We start from the raw sequence: 16,365 nt of genomic DNA, 5'->3' as shown, positions 1-16,365 counted from the left end.
TTTTGATGAAAAATATTTCCTTTATTCCATTTTGTCCTGAAAACATACCATAATATGACTTTATATTCTTCAACATCCACTTTTAAAGCGAGTGCAAAGATGTGTTCAGGGACATTTAGTGAAACGAGTGGAAAATATGAGTAGAATTGTGCCAGAGGACAAGTATACAACATTTTTATTTATCTTCAAACATTTCCTCAGCGATCTATCTCAAAGGGATGTCCGCTCGAGTGTGAGCGGGAGGCCAAGGAAAAGCCGGAGGACACGGCCAAGACCCCAAAATGCAGATGCTTGTAAACATCTCGGACATCAATCACATGTGGGAGAAAAAAAGAAAAAAAAAAAAAAACTCAGCTCGACCCAGCAGCTCCAAAACCTGGATGAGGATTTTATTGATAATTGAATTACACTTCTCTTTTATACATATTTCATAAATGATACAGGATTTTTACATGTTCTTTTTTGCCAACATTACAGCATCATATGTCAACAGAAAAAGACGAGAAAATAAAAACAAAGAGGTCAAGAATGGAGAATCATTTTCAACCCAATTTATTCTGCTTCAGGCGTTTAAACTCCAAGTGCATGTGAAAACAAACATTCAAAAAACACACAATTATAATCAAACCCAAAGTAAATAATGATATATATCTGGATGCAAGTGACGCCTCGCACCCTTTTGTTTTTCCATTCTCTGGGGGAGAATAAATAGAAGCTGAGGAGGAGTTACCGGAGTAAACAAGGATATGAAGAGCGGCTGGTTGGCGTGGATTTTGGCAGGACAGATTCTCAGACTCAAATGTGTCCTTTTTTATCAGAGATTTGAACCTCTAGAAATGACGCTCTTACATGATTTCTCCTGTATTTTCTTTTTTTTTGTCTTCGTTTCTTTTAACATAATTATCCCCTGTAAACATACATTCATGCAACACCCTTTTTTTATAGTAAAGTTCCTTATATTATATATTTAGGTATTTTTTAAGAAAAGAAATAAAAAGATGGAGTGATTAAAAACAAAAGAGGAGGAGGAGATGATGGAGGGAGTCAGCGGAGTGTGTGTGTGTTGGTAGAAGTAGAAAGCTGCCAGGGATTCATGAACGAGTCGCCCGTCGATGTCACCGTCACTGAAACAAAACCCTGAAACATGCAAAGTGTAATCGATCCGCCACACAAGGCACCAGTTCGACGCCAGTCAAAACAGCTGTGTGTGCATATGATTCGCCGTCGTCGCCATAACATGTTATTACTCAGTCACGCCGACAATTTTTTTTTGAAACGCAGGTCAGTGAACGCAACATCGCGTCTTCTTCCTTTTTGCACGTTGATGCTGATGTGATCCAATGATATTAAGGCCAGTGAACGCACCTTTTTTTTTTATACTGCCATCTTTACGGTTCCATTGAATCGTTTATCGCTCGAGAATGACTCGAAAAAATCTCTTTTAAAAAAAAATAAAGGTTTTTCAATGATGACAAACACACACAGGAGATGAGAAACGACTGAAATGGGGGAAAAAAACGGTTGATCTCCATTGCAAAACTGAACGAATGGACCAAGAAAAAACAAAGCTTCTGAAGACTCTCGGGACGAACTAATTTCCGGGGACTTCAGCTCGACTGACAAAGAAAAAGAAAGTGTCCGATGGGGTACACGGTTGAGATAATGCTCCTACACATTCACAAGGTTCTACTGAGGGCATACCACAGCATGCAGTCTACCCTGCCCGGGCCGTCCAGGGAGCAGGGAGGCATCACGGCCACAGTGGGGGGAGGAAGACCCTATTTTCGGGATCGTTTTTATTCCAATTTAACACCAAAAATAGGTTTTTATCCAAGAATCCGCAGCTAGGAAAGAGTTACTATATGTTTGTTTACTGGCGTCTTTAGGTTTCAGTTGAAAAAAAGATTAAAAAAAGCCAATTTGAGTGAATTAATTGCTTAAAAATGTGCTCAGATCTTTTTTCTCATTGTGGTAAGCCAGTAAATTTGAGCGGCAAATTCTTGAATAAGAATATTTTTGGTCATCATCTGAATGAAGTGATGAATCAACGAAAGATGCGTTCAGGAAAAAAAAAACCTGTCTTCCTCCCCCCATTGAGGGGAAAAACTAGCCTCTGGTCATCAGTTTAATTGAATGTATACATATATATTTATATATATATATATATTTATTTATATTCTTCTCATAACAAATATACTATGGCTTTCAAAATAAAAAGTGCCAAAATATTTTTTTGGAATAAAAGAACACACAGTGATGTTGTTGTCGGTAGTTACTCTCGGGCCGCTACAAGGGTATCAACAGGAAGAGAGGGAAGCGGGCCGTCCAGGCATCCTGGCTGCAAAGGTCACGGCGGGGTCACCCCCCAGCGGAGGAAAAGTCTCTGATGGTTGCGACGGCGGTTCCGACGTGGCACGGTTTTTCGGAGGCGAGGGCTTCCTTGTAAACTTTTATTAGATAAGATCCGCCAGGCCCGCGATGAGGTGGACTAGACCGGTCCCGCCAGTTCCACACCCTTGCTGTCCAGTGTGTCCCCCCTGTCCCGGAGTGTCCAGATGTGAGGAAAGTTCCTGGTTTTTGTCCGCAGGATGTCCCTGTAGGTTTCCCTTCAGTGGTTTTCGGACACATTATCCATAGTGCCGGGGAGGGGGTTTAAAACTCCATCTTCATCATCATCATCATCATCCTCTTTTCCAACATTTCTGGTCGTTTCCCTCTTGAAACCAGATCCCACTTTCAGTCGGGAAAGCAAAAAAAAAAGAAGAAAAGAAGAAACAAACCAACTGAAAGGAAGAGAGGGAAGGGGGGAGGGAGGGAGGGAGTGCCGAGGGAGGAGAAGCAGAGGGAGAGAGAGAACTACAGGAGCGGAGAGAGGGATCACTCTTCCCATCATTCGTTGCTGTTGGAGAGCTGTTGCACCGGGAGCTGCAGCTGGAGAGGATCTCGGAGACGCTTCAGGTCCAGCTCCACCTGCAGGATGGGAGGAGCAAACGCACGGGTCAGACACGAGCTCGTTGTCGTCGGCGTCGGGCAGGAAAGGTCTCACCTCAGAGATGTCCTCCTTCAGCTTGTTGTACTTCTCCACGTCGAAGCGTGTCCTCTTCACCCCCTTGTGGAAGAACAGCAGGTACTGTCGGTCTCTGGCGTCGGGGTAGACGTACTCCTGCAGGACGACAGGAGAGAGAGTGATGATGACAGTTTTCGATTCTGTTTTCTCTAGAGAGAATATTCTGGAATGATGCTACTATAAAACGACTATTAGAAAAAAGTACAAATACATCTTCCCTGTAGTTAAATATTTAGTTGGTATTGATAACGTTTACTCTATTACATATAATTGGACTTATTTGACGCGGCGTCATCAGTGACGTGCTGAATGTGGGACTTCTGAATTTCGCTCCATTATTAATAAATCCTTTAACCTTAATGATCTTTTCACAATAGTTAATTTGGATGTATTATGTCTTTCTGAGACTTGGCAGAGAGAGGAAGAGTTTATTCATCTGAACGAACTCTGTCCAGTAGGGAGCGCTGTCCTGGGGAAGCCTCGCCCCTCTGGTCGTGGGGGAGGTCTTGCTACAGTTTATAGGGAGAGTTGTTCTTGCAAAGTGATTCAGACACAGGAATTCACTTCTTTTGAGTCTCAGATGATCTTGGTTGGTTCTACAAGACCTTTATATTGTGTGTCAATCTACTGCCCGCCTTGTCCTGCGGCGATGTTCTTGAAAGACTTCAGTGACTTCTTATCTTCCATTATTCAAATACAATCTGTTCTTATTCTTGGAGACTTTAATCTTCATGTCGATGATGTCACATCTTGTTCTGCTAAAGAACTTTTAACTTTAGAAGCCTTTATTTTTGAGCAACATGTTTCTTAACCCACTCATCAAAAATGCCAAATTTTAGACTTAGTTTTTACTCTTGGCCTGGAAATTTCTAATGTATCTGTACATGATGTCCATCTGAGTGATCATTCTCTTGTCTTGTTTAACCTGGACTTCATCCCTGAACCTAAGCCTTTGAAAGTTAGGTCTCAGAGGCGTGTCATCTCAGCCGATACGGCAGATAACTGTTTCACTACTCATTGTGTTGAAATACTGGATCAAGTGGCACCTGTTAAATCTAACTTGAAAATTCAGAATAAACGGTGCCCTTGGACGAATGAAGATCTCCTGAGTCTGAAGAGACTTTGTCGAAAGACTGAGCGTCTCTGGAAGTCCACTAAACTTGAGGTGCACAGACTTCACCTCAGGGATCTGAGGTCTTCTTACAATGAGATGGTGGAAACTGCTAGATCTGGTACCAGCAAATAAGAAAAACACCCAAAGTGTTGTTTGACACAATTAATTCTCTCTGTCTCCTGCTCTTGTCTTCTGTGAAGCTGACCGCAATGCATTGATGAGATTTTTCATTGACAAAATTAAATTGATCATAGAGAAAATCTCTCCCTCTTTGTTTGGAACCCCTACTGTCTCTGAGCCCCTCTACTCCTCTTGGTCTTCCTTCAGTGCTGTATCTCTGGGTGATATTTCGAAACTGGTGAACAAGATGAAACCCTCCTCTTGCTCAGATGACGTCCTTCCTTGTAGGCTTTTTATGAAAGTATTTGATGTTATTTGGCCCTGGGTTACAAATATGCATAATGATGTCTCCTGACTCGGGTCAATTCACTGTTCTGGTTCTCTTGGATCTGTCGCCTGCCTGACACAGTTGATCACTAGATCCTGCTGAGAAGACTGAGGGATGAAGTGGGACTGTCTGGGTCTGTATTCCAATGGTTCTCATCATACCTTTCTGGGCGCAGTTTTAGTGTATCTGACAATCAAATGAGGTCTGAATCGGCAGATCTGTTGTGTGGAGTCGCTCAAGGTTCTGTTCTAGGTCCTTTATTGTTTTTGCTGTACTTGATTCCCTTCGGTAAAATCATTCAGAGATTTCCTGATGTTTCTTATCACATTTTTGCTGATAACATCCAGCTCTACTACTCTTTTGATCCAACTGAGCCCCAGCGGCTGAACAGCTTATTCAATTGTTTGCTAAAAATCAAACAATTGCTGAGTGAAAACACAAAACTGAAAAACTGAAACTGATCTGATCCAGCCTTACACCCCAGCTCGGGCTCTGAGGTCTGTGGATCAGAATCTACTGCGGGTTCCTGAACACGGTTCAGGACCAGAGGAGAGAAATCCTTCCAGGCCGTTGCTCCTAAGCTTTGGAACGATCTTCCTCTCCCTCTGTGTTTGATCATCTACTGAATCCTTCAAGAAACATCTTAAGACATTTTTATTCGTGCAGGATATACCATGATTTTCTGGAACTCCTGTGTTGTTCTCAGTGTTATCTTGACCTTTAAAGTATATACTTGTTTTGATTGTTTAAGCGCTTTGTGACCCTGGTCTGGAAAAGCGCTATATAAATAAAAAAACTACATACTTAATATTTCAAACGTTTTTTTTAAATCGAAGTTTTTTTTTTTTTGTTGTTGTTTTTTTTAATCATTTCAATCAATATTTCCTACATTAAAAGGTTTTTTCATTCATTTAGAAAATATTCGTAGCATTTTAAGTTCAATGTATAAAAATGTGAGAACTAATACACTGTACATAAATAAATAAATATTACTTACTTACATACGTTTTAATATTTAAATTAAAAGGTTGGGAATATAAAAAATATCAAATTTAGAAAATGTATTTTTTAATTATTACAATTATTCAATATTATAATATATATTATATATATATATATATATATATATATATAATATATTATATTATTCAAACTCTATTTTGAAAATATCATCAAAATATTTTTTTTAATTAAATTACTCATAATATCAAAGTTAACCTTCTATATACAAATGATTGAATTACATATACCACTGATAGACTTTTATAGATTCAAGCAATAGTTTTGTGTTTTATATTCCGGTGCATTTAACCAGTTACACACAAAAATCTTGATAACATTTTTTTCTTGTATAAACACGTACGTTTGTTTTTTGAGAATATTTATTGAAATGTCTGTAGTTTCTTCACTTTTACTAATATTTAAAAACATTTATTCAGGTAACTAAAATTACCAAAACGTGTTCTTGGTGTCTTGATTTAAAATACACAGCTACAAACAAAACATAATTCAGCGAAAAGTAAAATGACAAAAAGTACTTGCGTTTAGAAAGAAAACTACTTCATTACAGTGAAAAAAAACAAGGTTATCATCTTACCTGGCGTGTGAGCACGAAGTAGGCGTACATGGCCATGGCGGTGCCGTAAGTTATAAAGTAGGTGACCGGCTCCATGATGTCCCAGGAATACTCCCACCAGGTCAGTCGGGCCAGAATTCCAAACTGGGTTGCCATGTAGGCCATCCCCCCCCAGAGCACCCAGGTGGTGCGCCGCTCCGCCTTCTTGCTCAGCTCGTCTCTCACCTGCAGATACGGGGATTTCGTAATGAAAGCTAGAATCACAAGATGTGCTCGAAAAGAGACGAACAGGATTGATTGACAGGAGAGGAAGTCGAGAAATATCGGAACTCAAATATCAACTGAGCCGAGACGAAGCGTGAATATTAAAAAAAAAAAGGTCCACCTTGTGCAGCAACTTCTTATTGGATTCATGAAGTATTATAACGTAATATAAACCTCGCATATTAACTTTGTCCTCCGCCCCCTCTCAATGAACTCATCACTGCAGCTGAATTCAAGAAAAATGTACCATCAATATTATTATATCTTTCTGCTTTCAGAGACCTTAAAAAAACTTTGAAATGTCTCTTGACGCACAAGCAGGTGAATCTGCTCTGTGTTTATATTGACAGACAGATGTCACTTTATTGATCCCTTGAAAAACTTCTACCGTAACATTATTTTGAGTGATTCAGGATTTTTGTTGAAGGTTGATTAACTGTCGGGTCAAAACCTTCTTACAAACAAATTGGAAAAAGTACTGGACAGTATTTTTTGTGTCGAAACTGTTGTTAAAAGCATGTTATTAGTTCCATTGTCAACATTAATCATTTCTTTGACTATTTCTTAACAATTTTTTTTACCCAGGACTAACCTAGAGCTGGTTATTGAATCTACTCCAGATCCGGCTCATCTACTGTAAATAATGAATGCGTCGACGATCTGTACTTTTGCCGATCTTTACATTGGTTTTCGTTAACAAGCCTTGTTTTGACTTAAACCGAGGAGCTTAAGCTTAAATAATGCAACACTTGAGCTCGATTGCTTCTGTCTGGACGTGTGTTCCCCACTCTTATCATGACTGGAATGCAGCACAAAATCATACATGGCACTCAGATGAAAAACTAAAGATTTAAGAAGGAAAATCACTAATTATTTCAAGTGTGACTTTTGTTTTCATGTTGCTGATGCATGATGTCTGCGCTGTCAACAAGGAGTTTATAGTTTTTAGAAACTTGCTATTTCAATTCACAAGTGTTAAATGATCTATAAAATTGTGTCTCTTTTTTTAATCCTTTTGTCTATAAATCAAGACTCATTTAGCTGCCAAGGACGTTACAACTGCTGCCATCTAGCGGCCGGAAGTTTAACTACAAAAATAGGAAGTATGCACGCATGTTTGGTCATTTTAGTTTGAAAAAACAATAAAATTATTTAATTATATATACATACACTATTGAACTATAAACCACAGAATTCTATGGTACAAGATAAAGATGTAAAATATTTGCAAGTGAAAAATAAAAACATTTTTAATAATCGATACACAATCGTGAAAAATATGATCGTGATATATACGGCCATATGGATATTTTCTAACAACATCCCTAAACAAGAGGACAAGATGTCGGACAGAAAGAGGCAGGTGAGCATTCTCGCTGCAGAGTTTTGTATTAACTGCAGGCGAGACAAGCTCCTTCTTGATGAGACATGAAAATAGAGTTCTCTTGAAAGAAAGGTCCAAATTCATAATTCACTTGACAGGAATTTTTAGGTCAAGTCTCGGAATCTTTGGGAACACGAAGATGAAAACTGATGAGTCGCATCTGAAACGTTGACTCAACGCTGGTTTTAGCACCAACAGAACCAGCGTCGCAAAGTCAAAAAGGTAAGATTTAAAAAAAAACAAACAAATGAAACTAATTCAAATTCCAAACCTTCTCTAAGGGGCGAAGTTGAGTGTTGAGGTCCTCCAGTCGTCCAATCAGCTCCCGCTCTTTGCTCAGCTGGTGCTCCTCGATGCGCAGAGTGGTGTAGAGCTGCTGCACCAGGAACTTGACATCGTTCAGCCTCTCCGCCTCCTCGTGCGGCAGCAGTTCTGCAACACAACCCCCGGTTTAAAAAAACAAAACAAACCCCCCACTTGATCCCGGAGTCGCCGACCGTCCGTCCGTCCGTCCTCACCTCTTCTCGGGGGTCTCACGAGGTGTGTGGTGTCATTGATGACCAGCTTGAAATCATCCAGCAGCAGGACGTCTATACCCGTGGAGGAGGCCACCCGGGCTCCCTCTAGGGGTACACAAACAGACGAGGAGGAGGGGTAAGAGCGATGGAGCGTTGCTGGTGAACACCTCCACACACACTTCACCTGACAATCATTTCTTTCTGTCTGACTGAACACAGAATTACACAAGTATATCCGCACGGCAAGATGATTATTTGAGGGACGGCCGGAGCCCCAAAGAGCGGAGCCGCATGCTAATGTGTGAAGAATGAATTCACGATCTGTGTGTGCGTGTGTTTGATGAGAATACCGGTGGAGTAGATGGCTACCCGGTCGATGCCTCGGTCCTCGGCCTGGAGCTGCTGCAGGAAAACTCCTACGCAGTCGCTGAGAGGCTTCAGGGTGAACTGGCATCGCTCGCGGCGTGACGGCAAACTGACCGAGATCACCGGCAGCCCGTTCTGATAGACCACCGTCACCTCTGCGGGGAGAAGTACTATTTAGTAACAACATAAAAATGTCACTTTCTACCAGGAGAAAACATGTCATTATGAAACACATTATGTATTTATTATGACAGAATTATTGTTATTATGATCACGATGAAACAAACTGGTGATATTATATGCATTTATATTAATAGTAACACACAAGTTTGTATATACATGTATCATAACTTTCATCTTTTATTTTCCCCCAAACTTTTTGAATTCAATTCAAGTAGCAGTTTGCATATTGGAAAAGTGTCAAACATTTATTTCTAACTGTGTACGAAGACAATGTTGCTCATAAATGGCAATTTATAACTATAAATCAATCCTATAAATTGTATGCATTTGTTGATGCTACATAAAAGAAGGATATATTGGGGGTGAAAAAAGAACTTTATTAGTATTTATATAATCATACGCATGTTTTTTTAGCCATTGAGTGAGAAAGCAACTATGTTAGCTAGATTAGCTAGAAAGCTATTGTGATATTTATTTGTGATTCGACCATTTTTTAAACACAAAACAATACAAAAAGCTAGTTAGTAGCAAAAACACACATGTTTACATTTTACACTGTTTAAATTCTTAACATTGCTTTTAATTCCTCGTACATACAAGTTAATACATCACTTGTGAAAGCGCTAATGTTAGCATTAAGTCTGAAGAGACTTTGTCGAAAGACTGAGCGTCTCTGGAAATCCACTAAATATTCAGGTGCACAGACTTCACCTCAGGGATCTGATGTCTTCATACAATGAGATGGTGGAAACTGTTAGATCTGATTACATCAGAAAACTTTTGTGACCCTGGTCTGAAAAAGCACTATATAAATACAAATTACTTACTTACTTGAGCTAAATGTTAGCATTAAGCTAAATGTTAGACATGATGTTAATACAAGTTAAGTAGCAACGGAATGAAGGTTAGACGTAATGCTAACCTGGATTAAGTAGACACTTGGTTGGAGTTAGTGACGGACGTGATGCTAACTTGGATGAAATGCTAACTTAAATGGCGCAGAAGAGGTAATATGGCTTAACTAATGATCAAATATGTTACAAGTAACAGATGCAAACAGTGTTGAAGCAACTAGGCTAGCGCGAACAAAGATTACCTGACGTCATCACACAGTCGACTAAAAGGCATCTGTCACATTCATAACACAAGGAAATAAAAACATGTAGAAAGTGTAAGATTTACTGAATAAACTACACGTAAATAGTAACTATATATCCTCTACTCATATATTAGACACAGTATTATCACTAGTTAGTTGTGGTACAACAACTTTGACAAATGCTACGACAACAATATTTATAATGTGCTAATATATAATATTCTACAACAGCTCCATGAAAACCAATATCACACCTTCAAATATTAGTAATATTTCCTTAATACTATATTTTTTACGTCCTTAAACATCAATCACTTCAACTTACAATACAAATATTACTTCTACTCCATCGCTAACAACCATCATCCTTACACGTAATAATACTTCTTTATCTATAACTAATACTATGTATTACTACACAAATGTGTACTATTAGTAAAACAGTCAATAGAATTTACTTCTTTCATGACTAAAATGCATTTGTAACGTCTTTACTAGTGATGATATACATGACGTTGAATCTATAGATATAGCAAAAACTGATATATATTAAATATAAATTTCAATTACTACCATTCCTACTATATTTCTTATATATATTTATATTTAAAATGATTGTCTTCTTCCATACTATCCAATATATATATTTTTTCTACCTTTGCTTTTGCTAACAAATGCTTTCGTCATTATACCAAGTATCTGGATGTTCTGTTCTATGTTAGTCTTTGTATCCTTTGTCTTTGTTGTTTTTCTTTGACCTATGTTCTTTATCTTTATCTTTATACTTAGATTGTGTCATCTTGTTCTTCCTCTTATGTTCTTTTCTTATTTAATTTTTTATGTATTATTTTAAGGTAAGGTAAGGTAAGGTAAAACTTTATTGATCCCTCAGGAGGTCTCCTTCGGGAAATTGTTTATTTGTTTTTTATTGTTTATGAAAAATTGCTGGCTACTGGAAAAAACAATTTCAATCAATCGATCAATAAAGTTTTACCTTACCTTACCTTACAAGTCACTTATTTTTTTTATTAAAATGTCTTTTGTTTATAAAAAAAACAACTTCCTGTACTACCATCACAGGTGAGGCTAAATCTTACCAATAATTAACTTCTTAAACCGCTACTATAATTATTCCTTAATACTATTTAAGGACTAATCCAACTTTTAAACATGAACACCTAGAACAACAGATGCTGCTAAATTCTCCAGGTCTACTGACGATCTTTGTGTCACGACTAAGAGGAAAAAACAAAAGAAAAATTAACACATACAGGATAAGTTTCTGCTGAAGGATTTCTAGCTCGTATTTCCCAAGAAGGTTAGTCCTGGATCAAGTTTTTTTAAGCGTGAACGTTGGTAAGGAAAGACTCACTGAGGGTCAAACAAGGGAAGGAGCAGCAGTTTTCTAACGACTGTAGAGAATCACGAGCTTCGATCCGTCACGAGCGTCCAGAGAGAGAAACGCTGCAGATCCTGAAGATGAGCTCGGATTGATATTTCTAACCTTTTACTCGACAGATCTGATGTCGTTATTGATATTCTCCTCCCGGGAGGACGGCCAGTGGACCCCGGCGTTGATGCTTTTTACGATGAAACAGACACTAACCGAGGCGTCCATTTATTATTTCCCTACAACACTTGCTGTAGTACGAGTCCGTGAGTTAGATCTCACGCTGCTGCATCAACAACCTTTTTTATCTGGAACGACTGCAGTGAATCAGCAGATCTGGACTTTGGGCTCGCACCCAGAAAATATCCTCAGCTGGCATCGCTCGCGCATAAGTGGACTCTCAAAACACTGATGCAGACGTTTTTTTTTTCTTATCCCATCCGAAAACAATCTCCCTCTCGCACCTGCTTTCCTCCGCCGTCATCGCAAACCGTCTATTAATCCCGGCGACTCGGAGGCGTCACCCCGGATTTCATTCCGAGGAGCAGATGCTGCTCATATCGCGGACGACCGGCTCATTATTCTTCACGACGCCGCCGCCGCCGTCGGATCGATAAAAAGATTTCACGATTCATTCGTCTCCGGTGCAAACAGATGCTGCGATTTTAGGGGGGTTTTCTCCCTTCTAAAAAAGAGGGAAACACAAATGTGCGGAAGGGGGATCATTAAATCGACGGAACCCCAGACGAGCTGTAACCCATTGGACTTCATTATGTTTTCTTACACCAAAGACACCATCGCAAAAAAAACGACTCCTAAAACCTCACCGTCCTCCAGGGAACTGTTTATTTCACCCCCCAAACTTTTATGGTTGGTACAGGAGTTCTAAAAGATCTCACAATGTTTTGGTTGTGTAACTTCGTTCTTGAATATTTGAAGAGAGGAAACCATCATTAAACTTTTCATAAGAACAGGTGATAAGATGGAGAAAGAAAACAAGAAATAACTTAATCCATCCATCCACCCATAAGTAAATAAAACTTGAATTAAATGCTAATTTATAGGTGAAATAATGCGAAAATATATCTTAAACAGTATTCAACAACATGTATTTCTGTGTCCCAAACCGCGCCCTTCTGCACTTACACCTAATATTTCAAGTGCGTCCGATGAGCAGTGTGCACTCAATTGGCGCACTCAAAATTGAGTGTGAATCGATGGGACACTTTTACACCCTTAACGGCCGCCATTGTAGTGACGTTAGAGCAGGTACCGGCATAAATGTTTGATAAAAACACTAATTTTTTCACCACAAAACAACAGTAATAACACAATAAAAACACAACTAAAAACTTTCTATTGGCGAAAAGATCAGTCAAGTGAGATACGGTTCCAACAGCTGGTTGCGATCGGCGTTAAAAAGTAGTAGAAGAAGAAGCTGTCGAGTCATTTCCAGTAAGTGCTTAGTGTCAGTGATTGATTTAAGACAGTACTACCCTGTCGAAATGTGTGCACTGGCATGCACTATCCTAATGTGTACTATAAACAGGTGCACTCAGAGATGTGAGTGATTTGGGACACGCCTAGGTTTGATATAGGTTAGAATCCTGGTCATCTCTAAGTGATATTGATTTTAAAGTCATCTTTTGGTTTAACTTAAAGCACTGGTTGGATGAAGGGATTCATTACTACAGTTCTGATCTAAAGGTCGACATAATACTGATATTAAACTGAACTGCGGTGCAAAAAAAGGCAGGGAACAGCCGCCTTAAAGGTCACAGTAAGATTGTAAAGTCACAATGTTGTGGAATTTTTCATTATACATTGTCAATAGTAATTGCTGGTATGATTTAATTGCTTTTTAATAACTGTAATTCCGCGAGAAACCACACAAATACAGAATCAGAATCCAATTGATACTAGTATTGTAAAAACAACGCATGGATTTAATGTGTTTTTTTTGGAAACCGCTTAAATAAATGATATAAATATATAAGAAAGTAAAATTAAATGAGTTATTTGTACATTTACAAATTCAATATTCATGCTAAAATTAAGCGGAAACTGATGACTCATTTTGTTTTTTCCTATTCAAAACTTCCACATTTTATTTATTTATTTATTTTTCCTCTTCAAAACTCCCACATTAAACTCACAATATATTTCCCATCTGGTTAACCTCTTTACAGATCAAACCCCTCATCCAAAAGTCTTAAAATAAACTCTCTGATATCATGTAAAATATTATCTGTATTAATATGCAGAAGTGCCTGGAATAAATGAAATCAAAATCTTGAATATTAATAAAATAAATCACCTACATGACCTACTAATATGGCAAACTTTTTTATTGGAATATAAATATATTTTCGTCCTTTCAAAATAACAAACAAACAAAAAAGATGGGATAAGAATCCAGATCCAACCTTCAGAAACCAAAGATCCGAAAGGTTGGTTATTTTTAGATCTACTCTCCTACCGAGTGACCGGAGAAGCACCAGGTGCCTGAAGGCAACACCTTTTTTTCGACAAACAACGTTTCATTTAATGGATTGTACTTAAAGTGTGCGACTCTTTTCCAACCGACCTTCTGGGGCTGCGGCGCCGGTGCACAACAATCTCTGACCATGCCAAGAGGGGGCGCCACTCCAAACCTGCACACAATGAAGGGAGAAGAAGAAGAGCCTGGTTACTTGAGCTCACATAGACCTTAAAATAAACATCTATATTTCCATATGTTTTTCTCTGCAGACTTGAGTCAATATCAATGGTTTCCTTTTTTTTACTGAGTCATCACAGGAAGCAGCCGCACCCGCACACGACGGCAGAAACACTATAGCAAGAAAGGAAAGAAAGGGAAATAAGAAAAGTGTGGTTCAGTGAGCTTTCACTACTTGTGTGAAACAGAGGAGGAGGAGAAGAAGAGCAGAGCTCGGGGAAACCCTCCTCTGCAACACACACACATCGGAGGGAGTGTGTGTGTGTGTGTGCAGCACGTGTTTTTAATCATGACGGATCCTGCATCGACGAGCCGTCTGGCCGGTGCAGGAGGAGGAAGAAGCTGCAAGTGTTGAGATCCTCAAAAGTGATGACGAGACCTGAAGCATGAAGAAGCCGAGGGATGGAATGAGGCGTTAACTGTCTCTGTGACCGTTTGAGGAACACAAGGAATACGACGACACAGAACCACCGAGTGTGTGTGTGTGTGTGTGTGTGTCCATTATGATCAAATGTTGCATCTGCCTCACGTGTTTTACGATCCAGCTTCGGGCGGAACCCACTGAAGGGTTCTTTCGAAATCCACTTGGTCTCCTTCAGGTACTCCAGTTTCAAAATGGAGGTTAATGAGTAACTGGGTGTGCAGGTGTGTGTACGAGTGTTGTCGCTTGAAACAGTGGTTCCATTCTTGATTTGCCCCACTAAACACACAAGTGTGTGTGTGTCTTTATGTGTATGCAAGTGTGTATACATGAGTGTTTGTGTGTCTGTGCGAGTGTCTATGCATGTGTGTGTTTGTAGCTGCTTGTGTCTGTGTGTTTGTATAAGTGTGTCTGTGTGTGTGTGTTTGTGTGTTTCAGTATCTGTGTCTACATGCATGTGTGTGCATCTGCCTCTGTGTCTTTTTGTGTTTGTATGTATGAATGTCAACGTGTGTGCGCGTGCATCCGTGTGTGTATGTCTACATGTGTTTGTGTACGTGTGTGCCTGTGTGTTTGTATATGTGTGTTGTGTGAGTCTGTATGTGTGTATCCATGTCACCGTGTGTGTGTCTGCGTGTGCATCAGTGTGTGTCTGCATGTGTTTGTGTACATGGATGTTTGTATAAGTGTGTGTGTTTGTGTGCGTGTGTATGTATCCGCCTCTGTGTGTGTGTCTGCGTTTGTCTGTGTACACGTGTGTTTGTATAATTGTGTGTGTGTGTTTGTGTGCGTGTGTCTTTGTGTGTGTATCTATGTTACCTTGTGTGTGTCTGCATGTGAATCTGTGTGTGTCTGCGTTTGTCTGTGTACATGTGTGCGTCTGCATGTGTGTGATTGTATAAGTGTTTGTGTGTGTCTGTAGGTGCGTGTCTAGGTGCATGTGTGTGTATCTGCCTCTGTGTCTTTGTGTGTGTGTATGTATGTCACTGTCTTTGTTTCTGCATGTGCATGTGTGTGCGTCTGTGTGCGTCTGTCCATGTGTGCCTCCAAGTATGTGAATGTGACTGCCTGTCTGTGAATGTGTGTGGATTCCTTTTTACTACATTTCTCCAATAAATCTACATTTTCTTGTAATATTTAGCAATAAAAAGTTGAACTTTTTGTTTTTAAGACACACGGTGACGGTAAACAATCTCTGCCTTCACAGACATTAAACAAAATGTCAAAGGCGTCAAAAATAAATGTATTTCAGGAGACAAGAATGCATCGAGCGTAACCAACACAGCGAAGGCAAATGTTTTCTCTTTCTCGTCTATTTCCATTTTGAGTTTTTGAGACTGTTGACAAGTTGGACGCCATGCAATGATTTAAATATTAGAATATTACATTTTTTTTTAAACATTTTAGTTGCTGTTATTTCTGCCACTTATTTGAATGATCTTCACGGACATTTAAATGACTCGTTGGACTGGTTTTGAACCACTGAGCCATTTAAGGAAGTCCAAAATTCCCGAAGTTCTAATTCATTTCACAGGAAACGATGACGTCCACTGGCTTCCATTAATAAAATGTCACCCCCGTCCTTTTCGGTGAAACTTAATTCTCATCTCGCCTCGTCCTCCCGCCGGACCCAGTCGGAGGCCAGACCGTGGACCGTCATCACGCCATGACACGGAGCGAGCGTTGACAGGCGCCGCATGGGAGCGTTAAGATGAAACAGGAACAATGACGGCAGGACATCATTAACACTCCATAAAAATCAACAAAGACGATCGAGGCGCGAGGGTTGACGCTTCAGTGCACGATACTCACCAGA

The 16,365-nt window shown here is 39.5% G+C and overlaps 1 protein-coding gene across 2 annotated transcripts in view; it reads right to left on the bottom strand.

Moving 5' to 3' along the window:
• Positions 1-368: 368 nt before the first annotated feature.
• Positions 369-16,365, bottom strand: part of mcu (mitochondrial calcium uniporter) — an 81,504-nt gene continuing 65,507 nt past the window's right edge. For both annotated transcript variants that reach the window (XM_087802699.1, XM_087802700.1), the window contains exons 3-9: positions 13,997-14,063; positions 8,722-8,892; positions 8,372-8,476; positions 8,125-8,285; positions 6,227-6,430; positions 3,047-3,163; positions 369-2,970 (exon numbers count right to left, since the gene is read on the bottom strand). In XM_087802699.1, the coding sequence (XP_087658825.1) occupies positions 2,890-2,970; positions 3,047-3,163; positions 6,227-6,430; positions 8,125-8,285; positions 8,372-8,476; positions 8,722-8,892; positions 13,997-14,063 (906 nt within the window). In that variant the 3' untranslated portion in view covers positions 369-2,889. The remainder of the gene's footprint in view (positions 2,971-3,046; positions 3,164-6,226; positions 6,431-8,124; positions 8,286-8,371; positions 8,477-8,721; positions 8,893-13,996; positions 14,064-16,365) is intronic.

This window comes from Callionymus lyra, chromosome 11 (genome assembly GCF_982586985.1).
Source record: "Callionymus lyra chromosome 11, fCalLyr1.hap1.1, whole genome shotgun sequence".
Lineage (NCBI taxonomy): Eukaryota > Metazoa > Chordata > Actinopteri > Syngnathiformes > Callionymidae > Callionymus > Callionymus lyra.
The sequence above is the reverse complement of the archived record's forward strand: the minus strand, read 5'-3'. Positions and strand labels throughout refer to the sequence as shown.